At 48.6% G+C, this 25,430-nt stretch overlaps 13 protein-coding genes across 13 annotated transcripts; 6 read left to right on the top strand and 7 right to left on the bottom strand.

The window, feature by feature from the left end:
- Nucleotides 1-151: 151 nt before the first annotated feature.
- Nucleotides 152-3,811, bottom strand: PHATRDRAFT_45199 (predicted protein; the record flags this gene model as incomplete). The annotated part of the gene is made up of 2 exons (XM_002179183.1): nucleotides 2,936-3,811; nucleotides 152-494 (listed from the first exon to the last, which is right to left on the bottom strand). Coding segments are annotated over exons 1-2 (1,077 nt in total), but the record flags the coding sequence as incomplete, so codon positions are not given.
- A 1,411-nt stretch (nucleotides 3,812-5,222) lies between these two features.
- PHATRDRAFT_26813 (predicted protein) lies at nucleotides 5,223-6,752 on the top strand (the record flags this gene model as incomplete). Its single annotated transcript, XM_002179399.1, has 2 exons — nucleotides 5,223-5,329; nucleotides 5,457-6,752. Coding segments are annotated over exons 1-2 (1,368 nt in total), but the record flags the coding sequence as incomplete, so codon positions are not given.
- Nucleotides 6,753-6,917: 165 nt separating this feature from the next.
- Nucleotides 6,918-8,369, bottom strand: PHATRDRAFT_45196 (predicted protein; the record flags this gene model as incomplete). Its single annotated transcript, XM_002179182.1, has 1 exon — nucleotides 6,918-8,369. The coding sequence occupies exon 1, from the start codon at nucleotides 8,337-8,339 to the stop codon at nucleotides 6,918-6,920; it is 1,422 nt and encodes a 473-aa protein (XP_002179218.1). The 5' UTR covers nucleotides 8,340-8,369.
- An 881-nt stretch (nucleotides 8,370-9,250) lies between these two features.
- On the bottom strand, nucleotides 9,251-10,049 carry PHATRDRAFT_45195 (predicted protein). The gene has a single exon (XM_002179181.1). The coding sequence runs from the start codon at nucleotides 10,030-10,032 to the stop codon at nucleotides 9,271-9,273; it is 762 nt and encodes a 253-aa protein (XP_002179217.1). The 5' UTR covers nucleotides 10,033-10,049; the 3' UTR covers nucleotides 9,251-9,270.
- Nucleotides 10,050-10,371: 322 nt separating this feature from the next.
- On the top strand, nucleotides 10,372-12,330 carry PHATRDRAFT_56623 (predicted protein; the record flags this gene model as incomplete). The annotated part of the gene is made up of 3 exons (XM_002179398.1): nucleotides 10,372-10,803; nucleotides 10,884-11,505; nucleotides 11,841-12,330. The coding sequence occupies exons 1-3, from the start codon at nucleotides 10,374-10,376 to the stop codon at nucleotides 12,328-12,330; spliced, it is 1,542 nt and encodes a 513-aa protein (XP_002179434.1). The 5' UTR covers nucleotides 10,372-10,373.
- Nucleotides 12,331-12,343: 13 nt separating this feature from the next.
- On the bottom strand, nucleotides 12,344-12,798 carry PHATRDRAFT_45193 (predicted protein). Its single transcript, XM_002179180.1, has one exon. It carries the CDS (start codon nucleotides 12,788-12,790, stop codon nucleotides 12,482-12,484), a length of 309 nt encoding a protein of 102 aa, XP_002179216.1. The 5' UTR covers nucleotides 12,791-12,798; the 3' UTR covers nucleotides 12,344-12,481.
- A 462-nt stretch (nucleotides 12,799-13,260) lies between these two features.
- PHATRDRAFT_45192 (predicted protein) lies at nucleotides 13,261-14,114 on the top strand. Its single transcript, XM_002179397.1, has one exon. The coding sequence runs from the start codon at nucleotides 13,266-13,268 to the stop codon at nucleotides 13,956-13,958; it is 693 nt and encodes a 230-aa protein (XP_002179433.1). The 5' UTR covers nucleotides 13,261-13,265; the 3' UTR covers nucleotides 13,959-14,114.
- Nucleotides 14,115-14,422: 308 nt separating this feature from the next.
- On the bottom strand, nucleotides 14,423-14,965 carry PHATRDRAFT_34822 (predicted protein; the record flags this gene model as incomplete). Its single annotated transcript, XM_002179179.1, has 1 exon — nucleotides 14,423-14,965. One exon carries the CDS (start codon nucleotides 14,963-14,965, stop codon nucleotides 14,423-14,425), a length of 543 nt encoding a protein of 180 aa, XP_002179215.1.
- Nucleotides 14,966-15,412: 447 nt separating this feature from the next.
- PHATRDRAFT_45191 (predicted protein) lies at nucleotides 15,413-17,773 on the top strand (the record flags this gene model as incomplete). Its single annotated transcript, XM_002179396.1, has 1 exon — nucleotides 15,413-17,773. One exon carries the CDS (start codon nucleotides 15,413-15,415, stop codon nucleotides 17,771-17,773), a length of 2,361 nt encoding a protein of 786 aa, XP_002179432.1.
- A 23-nt stretch (nucleotides 17,774-17,796) lies between these two features.
- On the bottom strand, nucleotides 17,797-18,939 carry PHATRDRAFT_45190 (predicted protein; the record flags this gene model as incomplete). Its single annotated transcript, XM_002179178.1, has 1 exon — nucleotides 17,797-18,939. The coding sequence occupies one exon, from the start codon at nucleotides 18,937-18,939 to the stop codon at nucleotides 17,845-17,847; it is 1,095 nt and encodes a 364-aa protein (XP_002179214.1). The 3' UTR covers nucleotides 17,797-17,844.
- Nucleotides 18,940-19,909: 970 nt separating this feature from the next.
- On the top strand, nucleotides 19,910-20,839 carry PHATRDRAFT_11777 (predicted protein; the record flags this gene model as incomplete). The annotated part of the gene is made up of 1 exon (XM_002179395.1): nucleotides 19,910-20,839. The coding sequence occupies one exon, from the start codon at nucleotides 19,910-19,912 to the stop codon at nucleotides 20,837-20,839; it is 930 nt and encodes a 309-aa protein (XP_002179431.1).
- A 239-nt stretch (nucleotides 20,840-21,078) lies between these two features.
- On the bottom strand, nucleotides 21,079-22,374 carry PHATRDRAFT_26807 (predicted protein; the record flags this gene model as incomplete). Its single annotated transcript, XM_002179177.1, has 3 exons — nucleotides 22,022-22,374; nucleotides 21,389-21,931; nucleotides 21,079-21,297 (listed from the first exon to the last, which is right to left on the bottom strand). Coding segments are annotated over exons 1-3 (993 nt in total), but the record flags the coding sequence as incomplete, so codon positions are not given.
- A 337-nt stretch (nucleotides 22,375-22,711) lies between these two features.
- PHATRDRAFT_45187 (predicted protein) lies at nucleotides 22,712-25,212 on the top strand (the record flags this gene model as incomplete). Its single annotated transcript, XM_002179394.1, has 1 exon — nucleotides 22,712-25,212. The coding sequence occupies exon 1, from the start codon at nucleotides 22,915-22,917 to the stop codon at nucleotides 25,210-25,212; it is 2,298 nt and encodes a 765-aa protein (XP_002179430.1). The 5' UTR covers nucleotides 22,712-22,914.
- Between the last annotated feature and the right edge of the window lie 218 nt (nucleotides 25,213-25,430).

Raw genomic sequence — 25,430 nt, 5'->3', positions numbered from 1 at the left:
CCTGGCTGCCGCTGTTGATGTTGTTGTTGCCATTGCCATTGATGATACACGTGCTGATGCGGTGGTATTCCATTCTGTTGATGATACGGTTGAGATCCAGGCGGCCGTTGTTGTTGTTGTTGTTGTTGCTGCTGTTGCCATTGTTGTTGACGGCGATATGCTTCCTCTTGCCGACGACGCGCCTCTGCAGCCTGCTGCTCCGCAGCTCGTCTGCGATGCTCCTCCTCCGCTTGCTGTCTCTGCCAAGATTGCTGTTGCTGCGCCCAGGCTTCTTGCTGCTTGCGGACGGCCTCTTCCTGCTGCTTACGCTGGTCAGCAGCCTGGCGCTCCGCGGCTTTGCGACGGAGCTCTTCTTCGTCGCGTTGCATACGCTCTTTCTCCAGGACACGTCGCTCTTCTTCTTCCCGCCTACGCCGTTCTGCGTCCTGCTGGCTTTTGACACGGTCAGCGTTCCGCCGACGAATCTCTTCTTCGCCTTCCTTGTGCTTTCGCGCCTCGTCTTCCGCAAGACGACGTCGCTTTTCAGTCTCCTTCTCGGCCAACTGCCGTTTGGCAAGCTCCTCTTCGGCTGCCTGGCGGCGCTCTTCCAAAACTCGACGTTTGGCGAGCTCTACTTCTGCGGCACTGCGCTTGTCTGCTGCCGCTTCGGTCGCACTCTGCTTGGCTGCCTCGTCGTCCGCAAGGCGGCATTTGGCGTCAACCCCCTCTTCAATATGCTCTAGCTGCTTCAGGTTTTCGTTTCGTAGGGGACGAGCGGCCTCTTTCGCCTTTTCTGAGCTTTGACTACTTGACGAAGCTGGTTGATCCCAGATAGTGGTCTTGGCGAGTGCGCTACACTCTACACCAGGTACCTGGATTTTGCTCTCTGAAATCGTTGACTTAAAGCTCTCGGTTTGACAACGGAGCTTGCCCAAATTTTCGGACACGTTTATTGCCGGCTGCCGCTTTTGCTGTAGAGTATTTATAGATGAGGCTCCTTGAATAAACGATTGGAACTTGCAGAATGTTTGCTTGAGTATGGGATGATCGCTCTCACCGTTTTTCACGTGAATCGCACACTCTATGAGCATCGAAGCGAGCTTATTGTTGTCACAGAGGCTATCCGCCGTCGCTTCGGAAGCACGTTGAAAATGGGATGCCACTGGTACCATGGTGGCGTCTGATGCGGCACGAGGTTCCGGAGCCATCTGTCCAGATGAGTCCGGTCGAGGCATCATCGCACAAGTTGGACAAGGACAGCGGAGTCAGAGCTGTGCGCAAAAGCAAAAAGCACCGTGAAACTGATACCCCGTAACGTTGTCAGGGTGGTTGTTTTGGATGACTGACTGTGACTACTAGATTTGACTCTAGCTAGTAGGTATCCATCCATTTTACACATCGCACATCGGATAGTGGGTTACAATAATGACCACCAGAACGTCTCTTTAAAGAACAGACATTTCTGTTTTAATTGATGTTTTTGGTACGTGGGAAACGAAATCAAGACATATTTTGAAGTAGGAAACTGCGACGGTTACGGTCTAGAATCGTGCGGAAGAGCATGTAGGATCGTGCATACTTTCGTAGGCTTATAAGGACGTAAACATAAAACTTACAGACTTGTCCATATATATATGATATCAACCCCAGCTGGATGCTTGAATTAGGGGTATTCTACAAGCACCACAGATGCGGTAAGTTCCGGACTATAGTAGCCCGTGTTTGGCTCTAGTAAAGCGTTACAATTGCACATTTCAATGAACATCATGAAGGATGATACTATGCAATGCACTTTGTGGTTTCAAACGTCGGTTTAAGACTTTTGTGTCAGCTAACTTTACGCCGTTCGATAATAGCTTGGTGCATGCTCCCAAAGAAGGAAGGCTTCACTGTCAAGAGTAGATATTCCATGTATGGCATCCTGAACGGTAGAAATAAAACTATCAATTCATAGCTGGCAAATTAATGAAAACTAATTTTTCATCCAACTTAAGTCCTCTTCTTTCTTCTTGTGCTCCTCAAACGCATCGGACGTAATGTCCCATAGCATCTTACACATGAATGCTTGCTCAGCAGTGAGGTCACGGGGTAACTTGTCCGGGTGCAGGAAAAACCGCAGCTTCCGTATACCTTTCGTCAGCTTGTCGTCGTCCGGCTGCGATCCCTTGCGAACGTCTTCCAGCTTAATCGAAGTCCACTTGGCAAAATACCCGTGTCCTGGGCAGCCAAATTTTGGAGGGAACACTGTATGGATAGTGGTAAGAAGAATGTCGATGGGGCGCAGTACTTGGAGTGTGGGTGGCTGTAGCGCCCATTCAACCAAAACGCCGTGCTTAATATTGGTAATGGCCATCTGAGAGCTGTCTCCGGTCTGGTTTGCCATTTTAGCATACTTCATATTGACAGGCGACTTTGTTTGCTGTTGTGGTTGAGGCCCAGGGTGCCCACTTGTTTGAGGGTGAGAGGGCTGAGATGTAGGTGGCGGCGTGGACCGGTGGTAGTACTGCTGGTTTGAAGGAGGAGGAGGAGGATGGTGCTGTGGAATTCCATGCTGTTGCTGATACTGCTGCGATCCTGGCGGTCGCTGTTGTTGTTGTTGCCATTGTTGTTGGCGGCGATATGCTTCCTCTTGCCGACGACGCGCCTCTGCAGCCTGCTGCTCCGCAGCTCGTCTGCGCTGCTCCTCCTCCGCTTGCTGTCTCTGCCAAGATTGCTGTTGCTGCGCCCAGGCTTCTTGCTGCTTGCGGACGGCCTCTTCCTGCTGCTTACGCTGGTCAGCAGCCTGGCGCTCCGCGGCTTTGCGACGGAGCTCTTCTTCGTCGCGTTGCATACGCTCTTTCTCCAGGACACGTCGCTCTTCTTCTTCCCGCCTACGCCGTTCTGCGTCCTGCTGGCTTTTGACACGGTCAGCGTTCCGCCGACGAATCTCTTCTTCGCCTTCCTTGTGCTTTCGCGCCTCGTCTTCCGCAAGACGTCGCTTTTCAGTCTCCTTCTCGGCCAACTGCCGTTTGGCAAGCTCCTCTTCGGCTGCCTGGCGGCGCTCTTCCAAAAGTCGACGTTTGGCGAGCTCTACTTCTGCGGCACTGCGCTTGTCTGCTGCCGCTTGTTCGGTCGCACTCTGCTTGGCTGCCTCGTCGTCCGCAAGACGGCGTTTGGTGGCCATCTCCTCTGCAACGTTGTGCTTTTCTACCTCTACTGGGGAATCACGCTTTGAGTCTTCTTCTTCCGCGGTGGTGTGTTTAGATGTCTCCTCTTCCGCTGGACGGCGTTCTGTTGTCTCTTGTTCTTCTGCGCGTCTCCGCTGTAGCTGTTCTTGCTCATGCGGAACCTTGTCGTAAGCTTGTCCGCGACGGCTTGATGTCGCAGACGACGCCGGTGGAGCCCGGGCAGTGATCTGTTTTACAACCCTTTCCAGCTCACCACGTTCCATACCATGCGTATTGACTCCTGCACCATGCGCAAGCGCCCGTAGCTCCTTTATGGGCAAGCGGTGTGGCGTCGATTGGGCAGCAGCAGTTGTATCTCCTGCAGATTGGTTGGGGGAGGGGTGAACGCGAACTTCTGCTTCGATGGATTTTCTCGTTTCTGATACGGGGTGGGGTACTCTGGGTGAAGCATTCGCTGTCTTGTCCCAATCGTCGACGCCTGTGGTAACCGGCACCTTTGCTTTGCGTTGGACAATTTCCTGCATCGAGCGGAGCGTTGAAACCCAATTCTGAGCAGCTTCTTCATGCCGCGGTGTGCGAAAGATGAACTCGTCTGGTACGTTGTAGACTCTGATGGTGAAACGGTTGTCGGTAGAGTATTCCGCGTAGGAAATATTCCGAATCCATTTGACCGGGATTTGGTGTAAGGCTTCGAGCTCTTTCTTACCTTTTGAATTCACAACTTCGCGTTGTATCCAGAGAGTGGATTCTTCACCTGGTTTACGACCCTCAACGAGACTGGCCAGGACTTCTTTCCAAACCACCCGCATTCTACTCCGACGCTGTTGTTCAATCCAGCCGTTGGCTATCAGAGTTGAGGCGTTATTGACGGGACGTTGGAAGGCTGGTTTCAAAGATGAGGATGGGGATGCTGCTACGTGGTCTACCGACGAGCTCGTCGACGCTACCGAAGCCGAGGACGGGTGATGCGGAGAGCGGGTCGTCGCCACCGGAGTCGTCGTTCTATTTTTCAATTTGCAGGCACATCCCATGGTAAAGTGTTGTTCGCACCATTCCTGCTCGGCGTGGTGTCCCGCCAACCACGTTTTCTTCCCGTGATCGTGGCCGTGCGAGGGTTCCGTCTCCGGACCCGGATGGCCTCTGGCGTGTGCCACATTCGTGCGGGTTGCCGACGCTGACGACGCCGATTCATCCGGCTTGGGTCCGTGCACGTACGTTTGCAATTCGTAAAGCGTGTGTTGGAGCAAGGGATGATCGCGATGGTCCATTTTGACGTGAAATGCGCATTCCGTGAGCATCGTTGCGAGTTTCTCGTTGCGGGTGTAGCCGTTTGTCGATTCGTGAGATTCTTGTGGACGTTGGTTCACGGCGGGGGCTGCGCGAGGTTCTGGTGCCATCCTCGACGTGTGTAAGGGATGGACGGCAACGGAACAAACGTGGCTGCAGTCGACGGGACACGCAACGATTTCCGAGCAAAAGGACTCGGCGAACTTTCCCCCAAAATACTAAACTACGCTCGCCTTCAACTCTCGCGATATACTACGGGACTAAGGTTACGGTAAGGGAGCAACTCGGTAGTTCCGGAATAATGTACGACTCATCGATCGTTCCGTTTTGCTTTTCGGATGGAGGAATTGGTGCGCTATCGTGCGACCCGTGGTACCATTCCTCTACTAAAGCTAGCTAGGTAGAGAAGTCTAGAGAAGCACAGGAGGAACGACGTCCGTCCGTCTAAGGTAGCGGCTGAGTCCGTGAATGGCAGCATAGTATACCTAGAATAGGTACCGCGTAGGTAGGTACCTCCAACCGGTATGGTTTCCCGGAACCGTGCTGGCGTGCCGAAAAATGATTTTCAACGGCTGGATTCGGAATGCCGAAGTGCACCCTGCAAAAGGTCGCTCGGAACGAGCCAGGGTCTGACCTTCTATCAATACAAGAAAGTCATTTCATTTGGATCGAAGGGTGACCAACGAACCCCCGTATGCCGATCTTTGGGGTTCGGGGACCATGACAACGTTACCCAAATTCACTGTCAACAAGCCAACGGGAGCGTTCGTCCCAATCTACTGTAAACGTGCCATCCATCCAGACCAGAGACACTCACGATTGCTATGCGCTTCTCCATCCTCTGTATAGCACTGCCGCTAGTGGCATCCTTTGCTCCCAAGCCGACGACTCTTCAGGTACGTAGCAACTGGTCCGAAACGGACCCAAGAAACGTGTTATCCGATACCGGCAAGCTCTGCCGTGCCGTCAGCTACAACGCTCCGCGCAAGATCTCTCACAATATCCGATCACTCCGTTAAATAGAGCTCCAAATCGGTACTTTCCAGATCGACGTCCTTGTACAGCAATGCTCCCCGCAAAATTGGTATTTTCGGTGGTGGCGTTGTCGGTGGTGGGATTGTCGAAATCCTGGAAACAAAAAAGCCCTACTTGCTGCAATTGACGGACAAGACGCCGCTCGAAATTGCCAAAATCTGCGTCCGTGATCTCCAAAAGCCCCGAGACTTTCAAGTCCCAGAAAATTGTATCGTTACGGACAAGTACGATGACATCCTCCAGGACGATTCCATTGATATGGTGATTGAAGTGATGGGTGGTACAACCGACGCCAAGGACGTCGTGTTTGGTGCTCTCAAGGCCGGTAAGGACGTCGTAACGGCCAACAAAGCCTTGATTGCCAAATACTTGCCCGAAATCGAGGCTTTGTTGACGAAAATCAACAAGGACCGGGAAGTGGATGTGGAATTTCGGTACGAGGCAGCCGTCTGTGGTGGTATCCCTGTGATTCGCTCCATGCAGAGCGATTTTGTCGGAGATTCCATTACCATGATGAGTGGTATCATTAACGGATGCACCAACTTTATGTTGACGGCCATGGATAAGGGAGGGTACACGTATGATGAGGCCTTGTCGCAAGCGAGTGACCTCGGGTACGCCGAAGCTGATCCAACCCTGGATGTGGGCGGTTTCGACGCCCGCAGCAAATTGCGCATATTGATGCGTCTCGGATTCGGTGTCGAAGTCGACGAAGAAGAAATTGCGTGCCGTGGAATCACGGAACTCTCCAAACTCGATTTTGAGTACGCTAAAATGATGGGTGGAACCATCAAGTTGATCGGTGTCGCCAAAAAAGTTTCCGATACAAAAATTGCCGCTTTCGTGTCACCGTGCTACGTCACCGGCGATGATGCCTTGGCGTCCGTGAACGGGGCTACCAACGCCATTGAAGTAAGCTCCAAGAACTTAGTTTCGAGCATTTACATAGGGCAGGGTGCCGGACGATACCCGACGGCAAACTCATGTGTCAACGATATTATTGCGCTTGCCAAGGGTGACAAGACACCCTTACCTTTCAACCCTCGAGAAGATGACAAAATTTTCGTCAATAATTATGATTCTGTCTTTTATATTCGCTTGAAGTACCGCGACTCGTTGGGCATCACCCGCATGTGCGGAGAAATCTGCGAAAAGCATAACGTCTCGATTCATTCGATTTTGCAGAACCCAATCACACGCCGCGACGATGCTGCCTTTGTTCTCGTCACGGAAAAGGTCTCTCTGCAAAGTGTCAAAAATGTGTGTGCCGATTTGGAAGGACTGGATTGGTGCCGAGGTCCCATTTTCTACATGCCGGTTCTTCGAGAAGATTGGATCTCGGGCATGTCCTCATCCTCGTAAGCCATAGGTAATATACAGAGGGTCAACTGCCTTCTTAGTTTGAAGGCAAAATCAAGTTAAGTAGAAGCTTTTTACATTAGTAGTTTCTTAGCCGAGATCGTTGTCTAGATGCCCGCACCATTCAGCGACATCGTCTAATGGGACGCTCTGGACATGCATATCCTCATAAAACTGAATAACTGCCATCGCTTTTCGTGAGTCTCTTTCAAGGAGTTGACCTTTTGCAAATCGATGAGATCCAGTCAACACAATTGCCTTCCCACCAACTTTTGGTAAGGCTGTCTCGAGGTACCTTTCCGGAACCTGATCCAGGACCGTTCCGTTGGCGAGCTCTACTGTAAGTCCTTTCGGCGTCACGTCTGCAACAATGCCCTTTTCTTTGAAATACCGCTTTCCAAGTCGTTCGGAAACAATTCGCACTCGGATATTGGATATTGCCCATTTTGGGCGTCTTTCTTCGCGAGGCTTTTTCGATGGGGGCTCCTCGGCACCTTTTTTATCCCTATCTTGTTTTCGATTCCGGTCTCCATCCTCCACATGCGGGCGAATTCTATCTGGACCTTTTCTATCTAGTGCATCGTTAACATCAGTTTCTTTCGTTCGAACCGTGACGTCTCTTAGTCGGGTATCTTTATACGGTATCTTGTCCAAGTCATCTCTGGATAGCAGCTGATCAATCTCTCCACGTTTTACAACAGATGGCTCTGAATGGCCTTCGTATTGAATTTTCACCATATTTAATCCAGGAACTCCAACCAATTGTAAAACTCGTGCTCGTTTTCCTCTTCTAACCTTCACGATACTTCCATTCTGAATCGTCCGTTGCTTGTCCATTGCAAGTTGTTTTTCCCGCTGTTGCGCATATTCCTCCTGTTGTTTTTCCAAAGCTTCTTGTCGTTTTACTTGATCCGGCCGCCGGGTTCGCTTTGATGTTGGCGCGTCCAATTTGGGGGTCGCACCCAGACCCAGACGATGCGGTCGTGATATAGCCAACTCAGCGTCACCTCCACTTTTCAACGAGACGTCGTCTCCACTCCAGCCCATTCCTCGCAGCATGGCTGCTCCAAAGTCACCGATGGGGACCCTTCGGTACTGCTCTGAGTCGAGAGTTGGTTCCTCTGGTAGTGTGTCTATGTCGGCCTTGAATTGTTCCGTTTCTTGTTGAAACGTGTCCTCATTTGCTTGAATTACTAGAGTGGAGAGGACATTCGACTTCACCAATTTTCCGCGTCTTCCTCCGTCTGCCTCATCCTGCAAAGCCTTCATTGCCGCGTAATCTTCTACCTTTATATTCGCATCTATTTCATGATGAAATTTGAGTTTGTTTTCACCTGCGGGAATGACCAAAAGTTCCGTTCGTTCCTCGCTGATGGGGTTGCTTTGCAAATCGGAACGAGCCTCTATGCCCCCAAAGGCTTCCTTGAGATCAGATTTTTTCGGATTCGTTCTCTTGTTGACTTTCTTCTTCTTCTTGAGAGCCAGACTCAGCTTCGGAGTGAAAGAGCTCATGATGCAGATAGGCGAGGTTGCCGGTACAAAACAAAGGCAGTGCTACTAGGACTGGAGGCCCATGGTAAACAAGTTTTCACGCTTTCAAATTTTGAGAAAGTCGAACGACAAATAATAATTGCAACCTTAAAAGCGTCTGTCATACTACCCAGTTTCATTTTGTGAACGTGAGAGGTACGACACTCGACTGGCCAAAATGAGAAATGTAAACTACAACGATTCGTTGGTCCAAAATACGAAGACCGACCTATGCCAACAACCGATGGAGTAGACTCTTGTGAACAAGGTCACGAACGTAACAAGGTATAAGCAAAAATAATTCAATGTCACAGATATCAAGCAGTATACCGAAAGGTGCTCTGAATGTATTTGTGAGTGCAACGGATGCAATTAGATGGCTTGATACGAAAATAGATTGAAAGGCTGTAAGCACATAGAAACGATTTGTGAACAGGTTCACAACAGATCGCAACGCAATTGACGAAAGTGTTACATCTAGGTCAGGCAGTAATACGGACTAGCGACTGAGGAAGAACAAGCAATTTCAAAACATTCCCACGTCTTATGTGCAAATTTTATTCACTTTGTCTAAGGCTGTATTGTAGAATTATTGTCTCTCTGATACAGTACGTTCTTCGGAAGTCTCAGGGCGCTTACATCAGTCTTAGCAATATAAAACAATGACTTCTTGGCAAATGGGACTGTATCTCAGCAGAAACGAGCAAGCAAAATCAGTTTGATGTTCCAAGGGATTAATTCTACTGCGCTCTTTGCCTGACGCTGCAAGGAACGCTTTCCTCGCACTTTTCCCAAGTTGAATCAGTGAAGCCAGATGAACATACTTGCATGCGTCTTCGTTATAGCCACATTACAACAGTTTTTGCAGCTTTGCTTTTCGATATAGCAAAGCTGGTTTGGGTGTTGTGCTCTGCTACAGGCTCCTTTGGCAAAGGCTTTCTAATGGTGCAACTGATAGCTTTCCTTGTAGTCCATACGATTGGATCCAACTCTCGATTAATCCGTCTCGTTTGGCATCTTCAACGAAATTCTGGAGCCATTCTAAAGCTTCGGGTCTTCCTTTCCGCAAACCAACGGCCTGCTGGACTGCCGTAAAATGACCCTCCGTAATTTTTGATCCCGAAAGTTTCAATTGTTGTTTTAGAAGACCCGGTCGAAGGCCAGCAAGGGCATCAAAGTGCTGTCCGGCAAAGGCGGCGAATACTTCATCGTCACTTCCCGGCAAAGCGACTAGCTCGGCGGTGCTCATATTGTTTTCCAACCACAAACCGTAAGCCGAACCTTTTTTCACAGCCACCCGGTTTCCGGGACAATCGACGTCCGTAGCAGTCTTTAATTTGGATCCTTTCCGGACTAGATATGTCGCAGCGATCTCAACGTAGGCGGAAGTAAAGTCAATGTGCTCGGCACGCTGGGGTTCGTTACCGATATTGGCCACATCCCAGACATTGTCCTTGGCAGCCTCGGCTACCTCACTCGGGGTTTCGAATAAAACGAGCTGCAGCGGAACACCCAAGGCCTCCGCCACGGCTTGTGCGAGACGCGGGGACGGTCCGCGTGGGCTGGGTTCTCGCTCAACCACCAACAAAAAATTGGACAGATTGATGGCCGCCCGCAGCACACCGGTCGGTGCTAGCTGAGTGCGCACAGCAGTCGAGGGCACCTTTGCTATCATTGGAAAATACCCATCGAATGCAACAGCTCGAGCCGGTCAAACTACAACAAAGTGCTCCTGCAAAAGAAAAGATACCCCCCTGGCCGTCAATGTTTCTCTGTCACTGTCAAGGTGAGCGTGAGCAGTTTACTTAAGCGTCCTGGCCGTCGTCCACTGTTTCCAAATACCAATCATGCATCCTTAGTAACTGTCTGCTCGTCAACCAATCCATACGAACTTTGACTTTCCGCCACAAAAATCAGTGACGAAGTGTCTACTCACAGACAGCTTTTCTCTGATCTGGTCCCTCTACGACAAATTCACAAGATTCCCGGATCAAACAATTATTGGGAGCTATCACCATGGCCACCCCCTCTTTTCGATCAAAGCTTGAAGCTCGAGTCGCCGCAGTCAACTCTCTCTTGTGCGTTGGTCTAGACCCGCACGAGAAAGAGCTGTTTGCAGACGGATGGGAAGGCGTGCCGGAAGAAAATCGCTGTGACGCGGCCTTTACCTTTTGCAAAACGTTGGTCGACGCAACATTGCCTTACACGGCCTGCTACAAACCCAATGCTGCCTTTTTCGAGGCGTTAGGCGATGGAGGGATAGCGGTTCTGCGACGAGTTTGTCAAAACATAATACCGGATGATGTGCCGATTTTGTTGGATGTCAAGCGCGGCGACATTGGCTCGACCGCTGCGGCCTACGCCGAAGCGTGCTATGGTTTGGGTGCAGACTGTGTCACGCTTTCACCACTGATGGGATGGGACTCAGTCAGTCCCTTTGTTACAGGTAAGTTGTAGCTAAAGGATTGGCATCTCCAGCGATTGAATGGATGCCATCTGATACGTTGAATTGACTCCCTCCGACAGAAAAGTACGTTCACAAAGGAGCATTTTTGCTGTGCAAAACGTCAAATCCTGGATCCAACGATTTTTTAGCTCTGGGATTACGTTCAAATGAATGTTTATACGAAAGAATTGCCAAGCTTGTTGGCTCGGAATGGGCTCAGCAGACCGAGAGTTCATTGGGACTCGTTGTCGGGGCCACAGATCCAGTGGCCTTGTCCAAAGCGAGAAAGGCTGCAGGCGACGACACCTGGATTCTAGCACCCGGCGTTGGTGCTCAAGGTGGAGATCTTCTAGAAGCAGCGCAGGCTGGATTGAATACAAAGGGGACTTGCATGCTAATTCCCGTGTCTAGGGGTATCAGCAAAGCTACGGACCCAGCGCAGGCTGCAAAAGAATTGCAGGAGAGGATTCAGAAAGCTCGGGACCAAGTCGTGGCCGCACACATGATAAAAAAGAGTTCAGACGAAGATATTAAACTCTATCAACGCGAGTTTCTTGAATTTAGTCTGTCTCTAGGTGTTCTCAAATTCGGCTCTTTTGTGCTGAAAAGCGGCCGCATCTCTCCATATTTTTTCAACGCCGGTCTTTTTGCTTCTGGCGCTGCGTTAAGCAAGCTTGGGAAAGCCTATGCTTCGACTATCATGTCCTCGGAATTATTGTAAGTGTGCTTTGTGTGTTTTTCTCTGCTGAACGGCAAAAATTCAAGAGAAGGATGAGTATCCACTTGGTCCGTGTTACCGATCTGCCCCCACGTGAGTGGCAATGAGCAAATTTTTTTCCAGTGGCCTGACTCTTGAAACAACATAGTCGATGATGACTCCTTTGGTCTTCTTTCACCTAATTTCTCCGGAAAGATGCCGGTCAACACCAATTCGCTGATTCGAAATTTTCTGAGACTGTGTTTTGATTTAGTTCTATGGGACTATCATTGTTGTGAGCAGGCTTACCCAACAAAATTCGTTTTCTTTTTCCTTCCAGAGCTGCTGGGCCCAACCAAGTCAATTTTGATGTGATTTTTGGTCCTGCATACAAGGGTATTTCTCTAGGTGCTGTCGTTGGAAGCGCTCTGTATAACGATTTTGAAGTAGATGTCGGTTTTGCGTATGACCGAAAAGAGGCAAAGGATCATGGGGAAGGTGGTAAATTGGTCGGGACTTCGTTGGAAGGAAAACGAGTTCTGATTGTAGATGACGTAATCACAGCGGGAACCGCCATTCGTGAGTCGCACACTTTGCTCAACGATGTGGGTGCTTTGCCAGTTGGAGTAGTTATTGCCCTCGATCGAGCCGAAATTCGCTCTATGGAGGACAAGATTTCCGCTGTTCAAGCAGTCGCACGAGATCTATCTCTTTTGGTCGTGTCAATTGTCAGTCTTCCTCAACTACAGACATTTCTCGAACGAAGTCCGGACTACGGCGATGAAACGCTGGAAAAAGTAATTAAGTATCGAAACGAATACGGAGTGTAATGAATAACTTTTTGATCAAACTGACTTAATACTTCGGTTAACAACTAAATACTCTGGCGAGGTTTTCCACACAACAGAGACTTTGACGGAATAGTAGACTCAGGTTACGTTTGTAGGGCACGAACCAGGTCTCTATTTAACTTCCGATTCTCTACTGATAAAGCTGCCAGGCCATTGCCATAGCAGGAACAGCGATACATGCGGAAAGCAGAGGGCTACTCGAGCTCGTTACACCACCCCGATCACCAATGATTGTGGGAAGCGAGCTGGTAGTCATAGATGGTTGCATAGTCGGCCCTCCGAGGCTCGGAATGTCTGACGGCATATCGCTCGGCATATCGCTCGGTACATCGCTTGCAGCTTGCAAGACGCGGTTGTCCATTGCATTGTCAACATTGGCGTCGATGCCGAAAGCGCTAGCAAGCATTGCCGCAAAAACTGCGATCGAAACAACCCTCATGTTCGTACTGGCGCTGAGAGAGAAAGTGGTTTCCAAATTTTTTATGATTGTTCGAGATGAGTGGCTTGCGGTTCCGGTGAATAGTCACGGATGGGCTTGTCTTTTTCTGAGATCTTCCACATATTTAGGAAGTATTCATTTTGTAGAGTAGCACCGAATTGGATCTGCCGGCGTGATATTTCTTATCGAGCTCGGGTGCCGTCTCCGTGCTTCTACGTCGGAGAAAGAGCGGTTTAGATATTTTCGCTGCTTCCGTATGCGCCTGTGTATGTAATTCGGTACCTTTCTGGCGCCATCGCGCGCAGTTCAGAAAACTAAAAAAAACCTTGGTTCTCATAGCCCCGTGATAATTTCATGTGGAAGATTCCAAAAAAGAGCGCGGATCCGATGACATACAGAATTGACGGTGAGCCATGAAAATCGTCAGCACCCACAAAAGTTCAAGCATCCGAACAACAATCTTGCCACGACACGGATGAGCCGTACGAGCTTCCGTTTGTTGAGAAATATCACGATTCTCGGTCCACCTGGAAGTGGCAAAGGATCTTATGGTAGGCCAATTGCCAAGAAATGGCAGGTGCCTATTCTTACGGCCTCGACCATCCTTCGAAATGCAGCACACGCCGAAATAGATCTTGATTCGGGGAGGCTTGTCGATTGTGAAATCGTGACAAGCTACATTTTTGAATACCTTTGTCAGTCATCGATGCACAAACAGCCTTTCATGATCGATGGCTTCCCCCGAACCTTACTTCAAATCCAGCTGATGAGAGAGTGGCCAATAGAGAAACAGGTACATGTCGCCCTTCAGCTCGATGTACCAGACTTTGTTTGCGAAGCTAAAATGCTGGGTAGACGGCACTGCGAGCTTTGCAACGGACAATTCAATACGGCCGCAGTCTATCGCCAAGGGTTTAATCTCCCTCCACAGATGCCCGACAGTTGTGATCGGTGCATTCCGGATCGAAATTGGACCTCTCGTTTGGATGACACTCCCGCGATCGTGAAAGAGAGGCTACAGATCCATGGAGAGCATCAAAAACCAATTACCGACTACTTCGCAATCAATGGGCGTCTTCTCAAGTTTCGACCCTACAACGGCATGCAGGATATACACAAAATGCGAGAGTCAACTGAGCAATGGCTGACGTCTCTGAAGTTTGACTAGATTTTTTCACAATTAGTCAGCGAATGATTCGCAGGTTGTGCTTTCAAATGGGTCGCCAATTGGTCGGGAAAAACCAATGTAAATACTTTGGAAAAGTCACATTTCATGCTGTAAATTTTAAAGGATTTTGGATTGCAGAGGTCTCGCCTCTACCGCATTCGTTCTTTTGATTTGAGTGTTGACGGAACACTTTTGGTTTATTAACAAACCCCATGTGTAAGTATCCAAACCAAAGTCCTAGTCAGGGGCCTTCAAAGACGGACATGTAGAGTAAGTATCGGTGACGACGAACTCTTGCATTAGTTATGCGATAACTTATAAAAACTGTACGACGATTATGACAAAACTTCCGAGAGGAAGCGCGAATGCTAAGGATATATCCGTGCGCATAAGTTCAAGTCTGCTACAACGTAGTTGCGTAAAGGCAATAGGGAGCTCCCCAAAGCGCAAGTCCGCCCAACGAACTATACCAGACGCGCCAAGTCCCGCAGAAGGTGGTGTGGCTTGTCAGGGTTGAACCAAATTGCACGGGTGCCATCGGAAAGTGCATGATGTATATTTCTTCGGTCGTCATCAATTAACACCGTAGTGCTTTTAGTAATCTTAGCATCTCCCGATTGTTCTAATTCTTCGACGGCAGATGCGATATAAGCTTGCTTTCCGTCCCGTGAACCGTTACCTTGGTAGCTCCACGTACGATCATTCCCACGAATTGGTATCCTTGCAGCTTCTTCAGGACCTACAATTGCTTCCAATACTCCTTTGACAAACGATATTTGAGCAGTGAATGTGACCACTGCAACTCTTATATTTTTTTGGAGGGATGCCGTAATCAATTGCTTGAATTCGTGTCGTACGTGTCCTAAGAGTTCCTCTAATGATCCGACCCATCGTCCCCCCGTGTGCGTGTCAAGGATCGTCATGTCAAAGTCGATTGCTAAAAAATTCACTCCGAGCTCTTGGAGGCGATTGATGGAGGATTCAATGGCATTAGTCCGGGTAGCCATGGTAGAAATTCAACTGTGAGCACTCGACAAGGACTATCGGTGTAAGCGTCAATGAAGTCTACGTCCGGAAAGCAGCGTCCACACCGGAGAAGCGAGCACCCCACAGTCAGCGGTACCTTAATGTAATGCCGCGGGCAAGGCTGAGTGAAAACGGAAAAAGCACAAAGTCTTGGGACGAATGAACAGTTTGCTTGTGAATGTATTCTGTCATGGTTTCTGGTCCGTTTCCAAAAATTGGGCTTTGGAGAGCAATACTGGGATGATATAAAATTGAATCGGATCAAATTTGTCGGAACCTTATATGCATCCAGCAGTCGAGACAAAAACACTACTGTTCTTATAGCCTTAAGACATATCTACGACTTTTTAACCGTTGAACGACCCTCGCCGTTGTTTTCTGTCTTTATTTCTCGGACCTACGGCACGGTCAACTATGTTGGTAGGACCATGGCCACCAGTAGACCGAAATCGATACCAGAGACTTCGCTAAACAGCAGAAATGATCCTTTTATGCAATTGTCTTCCCAGGATTCATTAGAATGGCGAAAAAAACCTATCAAAACGACCAAGAAACCGCTTTCCAAAGGCATACCACCGAAAGCTTTCCACTGCGGCACGCAGGAAAACCGTCGACGTCCTCGACCTGGAGAAGCACAAAAACTGAAAATGCATGCCGAAACCCAGACAAAAGTATTGAACGAACAGAAGAAACGATTGGGTCAAAACTTATCTATTCAACGATCGGCTTTTAAGGAAGTGACTTCGTTGCGCACTTGGCCACTCCAAGCAAAAGCATTGTCAGACTTGGAACAACTAGTACGGGGCTATATTCACACCAAAGGCGGCCATAGCAACGGACATCGTCAAAAAAAAGACGATGAAGACAACAACCATCGTGAGGCATTTCTTCCACCGGATCCATCGCAACCATCAGCAGGGGACTGTTCATCCACGCTGACTTCTTCGGCGTCAGCGCCCTCTGGTGAAAGAGAGCGCAAGCTCGCAATGCGAAATCCACGCTTGAGTCCGGAAAAAAGTCGCCTCAAGACTCAATATCAGATGTCCTTTCTTGCGGAGCAAGAACTGCAACCACCTCTTCCAGCTGCGTATCAGTTTGGCTCTCCGCTGTGGTCCATGGAACCACGAATCTTTAGCACGGAAAAATCAAATACTGGCAAACGGAAGTACGTTGTAGGCCAGCTCGGTCGTTTCATGGACTTGTACTGGCGAAAAGCTGATCCAAATCAGCGTCACTATTACGAGCTCATCCGTGAAAACACGCCCTGTAGGCTATATTTTGACCTTGAGTTTTCGAGGATTTGCAACCCTGGTATTTCTGAAGCCGATGCTGAAACACTACTTGATGAGTTCTATTCAGAGCTCGTCGCAGATCTTGAGACTGCGTATAAAATCACTGAAATGAGGCGCACTAATATTGTTGATTTGGACTCGAGTACGGAAACCAAGTTTTCTCGGCATTGGATTGTTCATTTACCGAACGAGTGGCTTTTTGCCAATACATATGCAGTGGGGCAATTTGTGAAAAACCTCGTCGGACGCCTAGCGGAATTACAAGCGACTGGGCAACTCGGGCTGACACGACCGATGTTGCAGAAGCTACTTTTCGTGGCAGGAAATGTACGGACCGCTTCTGATTCTGCCCCAGAGAAAAAAACATGCTTCATTGATTTAGGTGTGTACACACGAAATCGTCTGTTTCGATTGCTCGGATCCTCAAAGTTTGGAAAACCAGCTTCAGCAGCACTCCGTATCTCTGAATCAAATGAATTCCGGTTTCCAAAAGACTTCGGAAATCACAATTTTTATTTACCTGCGATGCGGGCTCATCTCCGTAAGGAGGAGAACAATAGCATAAACATCGAAGATAGTGACAGCAAGTTTGAAACGGCCCTCAAGGAATTTGTGGCCGCCACAGACTGGTCGATGCATGCGGAAGTGCTCGCACAAACGTTGGTTGTCCCAGCGAACCAGTCCAAGCTACAGCACCTTGTTTTACCTTTCATTGATGATTTCAAAGAGGAGCTTATTTCCCGCGTTCCAGGGCAGACACGCCGGCTTCTGGCCATGGAAGCTAAACCAATTTGTGTGGGTCCATCTCCGTATCCGGTCCTTGACGACTACGTACAGAGAGAGTTAGCGACACGTGGCGGCGTTAAAGGGGCGATACGAGCGTGGTCTGTTGAGATGGATCCAGAACAAGATTGTGCATTACGCATTACGTATCAAATGAGCCGAAACCGATGGTGCGAATGTGTACGTCGTGAACACAAAAGTAACAATATTTTCTGGTCTGTGGATTTTGCATCCTATCAGGCTGTTCAAGGCTGTCACGATCCCGAATGCCGTCTTATGAATTTCCGCGGATCACCAATAAGTCTACCCGATGAAGTGACAGAAGCTGTTCGTGATACCCTGCTCGAGGAGGCGCTTTGCAAATTCGATGAAAAGTCTCTTCTGCATCAAAGCAAAACAAAAATAGAGGAAGAAAAAAGGATTTCCGCTACGGCATTACTTTGTGACGAATCATTCGAATGCGCATTGGGCGCGCTGAATTTGGACGACATACTTGCACCATTAAGTGTAGGCTCGATATCACAGTCCTCAGACATGGTAGCAACGGTTGATGTGGAAAATAGCGCTTGCAAAATTACGCAACCAGTTCATTCAAAGTTTGAGCAAGTTGGCGGCGTAGAAGATGATTCTGGCTGGTCTTCAGATTGCGAAGATGTCGTCGCAATTGCTCGAAAACTTGAAGAGAAACGTAAAGAAAGCACCGATTTGAAGTAACTATAGCAATAGGAACGCCATTCCAAAGATGAAAAGGTTCAGATTGTTTTATTAGCGATGTTGTAGTCACACTAGCGTACACGTTCCTTGATTGTTCCGAGAACATTGTCTCGTAGCCGCTGAAGGATTTTGATACCGAACAGTTTGTTTACACTGTTCTTTACTTCGAAGGCATTCAGTGCGACCAGTTCCACGGCACCCAAAGCTTTGCGCATAATTTGACGTTTGCATCGTACCTGCTTGAGCCACACACCGGTCGTATCGTATCGCCTCGATGCCGGGTCTTCAAACAATACCTTGTAGCCACGTTTTAGATAAAAATTGCGAGCATTGTCGTTGTCGTCCTCCACTTCCAGTATCATTTCCTTCATGCCCCAGTCTTTTAAAACTCGGTCTTCACAAGCTTGCACGAGTTTCGAGCCGACGCCAGATTGGCGGGCTTCGTACCGGACACTGAGGTTCGTCAGGACGGGGCGCGACTCGTAAAAGCTCATTTTACGCAATTTGATCCGCGATTCGTCGTCAAAGCCAACCTTTTCGCTCCCCAGTCCGTAAGGTTTTTTGGTGACTTCAACAAATCCTAGTATTTCTCCACGCACGTAGTCTTCCTCCGGTTGCGGTTGCAAATTCAGAACTTGCGATACATCGAGGATGAGTGGCGTGTGTCGTACGGCGCCAGGCATCTCCGAGATGGGGTACACACGCCGGGCAACGAGCATGAAATTGGTATCTGGGTATTTTCTCCGCCGCACTTTAAGATCAGACTGTTGCAACTGACGTAGGTATCCCAGTTGCCATGCCTTCCAGGGAGGAATCTTCCGGTGCTGCTCACCATCGTTGAAAAAGGCCTGAATACAGACTTCAGAAATTTCTGTGTAGACGCGTTCGTTTTGATCAAGTGGTATACTTTCGATTACGAACGGGAGTGGCTCTTGAAGCGACGAGTCTCCATTGACACGAGCGTAGAGGCTTCTCCAAGACCGTATTGGCGACGTGGATAACGGCGTTGTTTGTCCGGCAACAAGCAAAGAGGGTGCGGGTGCAAAAGCTGTCGTTGACCGAAGAGTAACGAAGAAAATTATCGCTAGCGAAACCAAGAGCGTGCGCAAAGTTACAGAAGGGAAAGAATGGAACGGCTTATTGAGGGATCGATACCGAGTAATCATAGTCTCCGTGTGAAGTGAGTGAAGGGTATATAGCCGACGCTGTCGTCACTGGAGAGAAGAAGCAAGCGCTCGACGCATAAATAACAGGACGAATTTCTGTTCTAGCCCTTGGACTGCTTTGAAATATAGAGGGTCGAAATGTAGCTAGTTGCTGTAGGTAGTTGACAACCACTTGTTGCTTCCTCCCTTATCTCATACAGTATCCACCATCGTTTGATGAGACCGGATAGCCGACGGAAAGGCGATTGCGTAGTCACAGTCAGCCGCTCCTGATTGGAATGGAGGAAGTTCAAGTCGATCTGTGACATTTAAATGTCTCGTGACAAACGCGCCATCCTCATCAACGTCAGAAATCAACAGTAACTTGATCTATCTAGAGCGAGCGCTGTCACCGGCGATCGCGCTGGCTGGCCCCTAGGCTAGAAAGTGATGTCTGGCAGCAGGGCTGACGACACAAGCTGGATCTACAAAATTTCAATTTTCTTCGACAATTCACAGGGATTTTTAGAGAAACTCACGGATCATAACTGTCAACACACCAGCGATTCGAGTACTCACAGTCAACTGTAAAGACGTCGACGTCCACTCAGCCTGGTAGAGACAAAGCTTGCTGTTCGTAGAATTTGATCGCTCCCTGTAGCCTGGGCCAATAAGACCATTCCCTCGTAAAAAAAGGAAACTCTTGCGGAGGTCATCCGACTTCTTCCTTTTTCGAGTTGGCTAGATTTGCGAACCTCCATCATCGTCGTCCGTAGTTATGGATGCGACTTCAAGCGACCATGTGGACAACGAAACGCAATCCTTGGAAGCCACTGAGGCGACTGAATTTGATGAACAAGCAGCAGCTGCGGTTGCTTTGACAGAGGCAGAACTGGATCCTACCAGCAATCTCTCTCTGAACGATGTTCCTAGCAACGACACAAGTCAAAACCGGCCGCCCCAGTCCACCCAACAGTCCATCGACCCTAACATGGAAAGCATTGTTTCTATAACGGAGCGCTTGCTGGGTTTGCGAGGGAGTCCACCGGGAACACTGGCCAGTCTCGCCGAAAACGAAATTAAACTGGTGTGCAGCCGAGTAAGACCAGTACTGATGGACCAACCCATGTTCCTCGAGTTGGAGGCCCCGATTAAGATTTGCGGGGATATTCACGGACAGTTCACTGATTTGCTGCGCCTCTTCGAGTACGGCGGATTTCCACCAGAAGCTAACTACTTGTTTCTGGGCGACTACGTAGATCGAGGAAAACAATCAATCGAAACTATCTGTCTTTTGATGTGCTACAAAATTCGCTATCCGGAAAACTTTTTCATTTTGCGGGGTAATCACGAAAGTGCCGGTATCAATCGGATCTATGGCTTCTACGACGAATGCAAACGCCGTTACAGTATTAAGCTGTGGAAAGTCTTTTCCGACGTATTCAATTGCTTGCCGGCGTCAGCGTTGGTTGACGAGAAAATATTGTGCATGCACGGAGGGCTTTCCCCAGAGTTGCAATCACTGCATCAGATTACCGACCTTCAAAGGCCCTGCGATGTCCCTGACGTTGGTTTGCTATGCGATTTGCTATGGAGCGACCCCGATGCCAATATTTCAGGATGGGGCGAGAACGACAGGGGCGTGTCGTTCGTTTTTGGCGCGGACGTTGTGACCAAGTTTCTCGAAGTGCACGATTTGGATTTGCTGGTGCGCGCTCATCAGGTTGTAGAGGACGGCTACGAATTCTTTGCGGGCCGCCGACTGGTGACGCTGTTTAGTGCTCCGAATTATTGCGGAGAGTTTGATAATGCGGGAGGGATGATATCGGTCGACGAAGAGCTCATGTGCAGTTTTCAAATCCTCAAACCGTCGAGTCGATCCGCAAGGTTCGGACGTAACCCGGCGGCCTCTGAATCGTGAGAGATTAGCGGTAAATCAAACTTAAGAGATACCGCCGGTTTACCTGCCCTTCTTACAAGTTGTACTTATCATTCTCGTAGTTGCTCTCGACCAGAATTGCGTATTATTGATGTCCAGCTAGGTGCCCCAAATACCATTTTCTAATCCAAAGATCTCAGCTGTACATCGCCATTTTCCACCGCCGGACTCTCCTCGTCAGCCGATTCAACCCGTCTTGTCTGAATCGAATCCGAACCTGGAATCGATGTTGCCCCAATGTTGACGAAAACGAATCCTAGCAAAACAATCAAAGCGCCAAGAACCGAACCGGTGGACAAAACATCCGACTTTCCTAGAATGATGTCGCTCGCAAAAGCCAGGGGAATCGTCAAACCCAAGCCAACCGTGGCGACTGTAGCGTTAGTCAGTATCACTGCTCTTAACCACATGTAGTCCGATATAACGTTGTCCAAGAGCCCCTGGTGCCGTTGAAGCAATGTAACGAATTGGTTAAAGAAATTGAACAAATCTGCTTAGTTTCCTACAAAGGCAGCGTACCTTCAAAACAACAAATAGAAACACAAACAATGGTATTTGCACGCTTGTAATGCTTTGATAAATGGCGATAGGGGACAGAACAATCAAATCGATCAGTCCGATGTAGCCCAAAAGTAGCTGCATACTGTACAAAGCCTCATCTCGCGGACATAATACTCGAGTCTGTACGGCATACGCTCCGTAGCCAACAGCGGAGATGAGCCCAAGAAAATCGCCGAAAAGCTCCAAGTTCCTAACCGCATCACTATCGCTGCTACTTTTAGATGATGAATCGTGGAGGGCTGTCAAACAGCTTCCTGATACCCCCAGCAAAACTCCAGCCAGTTTCATCCAAGCAAATTGTTCATCCTTTAACAGCAGGGCAAATATAAAGGTAAAAATGCTACCCGTAGCTGCCAGCACCGTTGAGGAGGTGATGGACGTATATGCCAACGAAGCATTGTAGGACCAGTTGGCAACAAACCACACAGGTGCGATCTTTGCTGCTGCTTTCAAATGGTCTCCGTGCGTCCAAGGTGAAAATCGGTGATCGGTGTATACAACATCAGCATCTTCCTCTTCTAAAATTTCATCTGATGAAAGATCATCTTCGTACAAATCAGAGCGTGGGTTGGGAATATTCTGATACGGTGTGATGCGATCAACCTCAGGCGACACGTCATTCGCAACTTTTCGAAAACGGTGTTCGACCCACTCGGTCAGCAACCGCGTCGGTAGCCACAAAGTAAATAGGGAAACACCAATGTATGTCAACAAAAAGGGGGATTCGAATGACTGCTCAGTGTAAAGATACTGCACTAACACCGACGACGCAGCCCAGATTAGTGCCACGAGCACGATGAAGACAAGACCCTGGGCATAGCTCCGACTCAACATTTCTTTTAAGAAAAATTATGACAGCTGCAAAAAAGGTCCAAGCCATTCCTTGAGCTAGCAAGTATGTTAGGGGAGACGGCTACAAAGTCGGGAGTAAGAAGGTGCGGTTTTTACGATATCCACATTTTCCAGGAGTTCGAGTAATTTGACTGTGCGAATAGACAACTACACGGTGGAGGCATTTTGCGTGTTTTTTGAGTGCTTTCCACTACTAGCTAGCTATTCGGTCCGAGTTTGAAACGGCACAACGAACCCTAATAGAAACTAGGTTTCTATCGTTTGACAGTGAGATAGAGAGCGTGACAGCGACTATGACTGGGACACTGATTTCGGGGATTTACCGGTTTTGCGTCTGTTCACGTCTATCTACCTTGTCAGCTAACAATAATCCGTCACGAAGCAAATCACCATGCACGTTGATGACACGAGGGCGATCAACCAAAACTTTCGTCATTGACATTAATCCATTCAATTATCTTAACCTTGCTTGATCGTACGATGTTCAAATCGTTCATGGCATCCTAACTTCCTTATTGTTCGGGACTGACTGGGAGCTAAGAAATTGCAAGAGAATCTGTCGGAGATTCGTGGTTCGAGCCCTTCGAGAACGCTCCGAAATATTTTTGCAGTTTCGCTCACTGTACAAATCACCTCCACCAAAAATGGCTAATACAGATTTTACGCCGCTACACCATAAGCCACTCAGTGCGTCTGCTGAGGCGTCTCCTTTATTATCGAGGTACGACAAGGAGCCAGAAGAAGATGCCTTGTCTCCAGAGGCCGGGGACGCCGAGTCGACCGTTCAAGACCAAACGTCAACAGGGGTTTCCCCTGAAGAACAGGTTCTGAAAGTTATGGATCGCTTAGAGGACGATTGGGACAAGGCTACTTACGAAGAAGTCGTTCCGCTCGAGATTAGGCTAGCCCTTGAGGAAAGAGTATTTGGTTGGACTCATTTGACTTCCGATATTTTAGGGCATCTGGGCTTCACACTCGGTGCATTCTTGATGGTGTACGTGTTCTTATGGTATCCTACTGAAAGGCTAGGTCTAAGTTGGGTTCGGTGGACGGGGTCCTTATTTGCGGGCGTCTCTTCTTTTCGAATGGTCCGTCGAAGAAGGCAAGTTTACTTCCGGGCCGCCTATGGCTCCAGAGCCTACCGTGATGACGAAGATCGTCGTCAAAAAGAAGTTGCCGAAGCAGACAAGGCGAGTTGGCTAGGGCGGATGCGCGAAAAGAGGAATCGGAAGAATGTCAAAAAGGCACTGCTTCGGGCAGAATCCAATTTTACAAAGCATTACCATTCTAAGCGGGAGGTGGAACGTACGTTGACGGATCTATCCGTGTCGAAGGAAAATCCGATGCTAAAGCGACGTCGGCCATCCTTCCAAACTATTCCGGTTCCCGATATGCAATCGGTTCAGCATGATCAAATCCTTTTTGATAATGGGCCTATTCATAATGTTATGTATACACACGGAGGATTCTTTGGAGCGGCACCGTTCCTCCTAACGAATTCGCATTGGATCTCAATTCTTAGACACCTAATGCCAGATGTGTACGTCGAAATTTCGCGACGGATAAGGGTTCCTCCACAACGCTTGATACATTGGGCTGAGAACAATCCTGTTGTAGCAGCGTATGGTAGCGCACATGAGCTCGAACTTAACGGAGTCTTCCCCAGCATTGAATGGGATGTTTTCCTGAATCCCGCTTTGGTCCTCCGTGTTGAAAGAATCTTGCAAAAACGAGCAGACTTTTTGCACTGCATTCTACCAGATTCAACGCATCTCAAACCACTTCAAACTATTTCGGCAGCAAAGATCGTGTCCTATTCTGATCGTAATATTTTGCGGTACTACGACAGACAACTTCAGCTGGGAGTTCACGAATTGGTAGACAAGATGCTGATCGCACATGGTAAACTTGGACATCTTTTGTTGGAGCAGACAGGAATAGCAAAGTATTACACGTATTCTCGTGTCCGACGGACGCGGCGAACCTTGGGTGGGGGTATCTATGCCCGTCAATGGATGGCGGTGTTCGCTGAAAGTCTTAAGCTTGGTTTTCTCGACGAGAGTCCAGCTGGAAGCCCTAAGAGTGAAACTGAAAAAACTTCACTCTTTGCTATGGCAAGATCATCATGTCCTGATACTTCAATTTCTGAATCAGTTGATACAGTCAAATCCATAGCAAAAAGCGAAAGCCCAATTGGACTTGTTCTAGACGTCAAATCTCGGCATGTTCCTAAAAATATTTGGGGATGTGTGGTAGATACATTGCGTGCATCAGGCGTACGTGTGGAAGGGGTGGGATCGTTTGTTATAGAAGACATCAGAGATATCAGCAAATACACCATTAACCCTGTCAAGGAGATTTTATTCTTTCATTCTGCCGGTGACATGCAGCACGCTTGTCACGATGGGAGCGTCAGAAATGGGGACATTGTATTCTTTAACGCGGGTAGCCTCTTGTGGCAACCGCTACAAGAGAATGAGGCAAGTACAGGAAAAGCTTGTCGACAGATCTTCGGATCGTTCGATCCTCTCAGCGCCAAGGCAGCTTATCGGCTGTTACCTTTTGCACTGCCCTCAAAAGCAATGAACAAAAACATGGGTGGAGCCGCATCTTCCGAGAGTTCAATTGAGAACTATAAGAATCGTTTCAATCTATCGATTGGCCTGTATGTACAAGAGTTTGCCATCGACGAGAAAGCAGTTGATATTCTGGTTCGTCTAGTAAATGAAACCCCGCGGGTGTACAACTTGGGTCTTTGCTGGGGCGGCATAAATGGAATTACCATTCGAGGTATTCAACCTGGTCGATTTACTGCAACTGACGGGTTCTGGTACGAACAAATTGTAGTATCTTCGCTGCTATTGCATCCTACTCTGGCTCACCATTTTCTCGTTCTTCAGGAACCAAAGACATCTTGGTGCTCTATGGAACTACAACCTTAAGCCACCGTTGGACAACGTTATATCCTAGAGACACAGAAGGCGTCGTATTTATCCAACGTGGAAAACGTCCTTCGATGATATTGTCATACTAGGTGCAGACAACTTCTTACTCTGTGGTTCGACAGGAGAATGGACATAAATGGGTAGCTTTCAAGGCCATAAAATGCAAAGAAATTGGCCTTGTGAGGGTAGCCTTACAGTCAGACACCATCTTCCTC

The sequence above is a fragment of the Phaeodactylum tricornutum genome, chromosome 6, assembly GCF_000150955.2.
Source record: "Phaeodactylum tricornutum CCAP 1055/1 chromosome 6, whole genome shotgun sequence".
NCBI classification, from domain to species: domain Eukaryota; phylum Bacillariophyta; class Bacillariophyceae; order Surirellales; family Neidiaceae; genus Phaeodactylum; species Phaeodactylum tricornutum.
This window is presented reverse-complemented; position numbering and strand designations above follow the sequence as displayed.

Excerpts from the sequence above, each read along its gene's own strand:
- PHATRDRAFT_45195 (XM_002179181.1), bottom strand. The coding sequence starts at position 10,032 with ATGATAGCAAAGGTGCCCTCGACTGCTGTGCGCACTCAGCTAGCACCG.
- PHATRDRAFT_45193 (XM_002179180.1), bottom strand. The coding sequence starts at position 12,790 with ATGAGGGTTGTTTCGATCGCAGTTTTTGCGGCAATGCTTGCTAGCGCT.
- PHATRDRAFT_45192 (XM_002179397.1), top strand. The coding sequence starts at position 13,266 with ATGAGCCGTACGAGCTTCCGTTTGTTGAGAAATATCACGATTCTCGGT.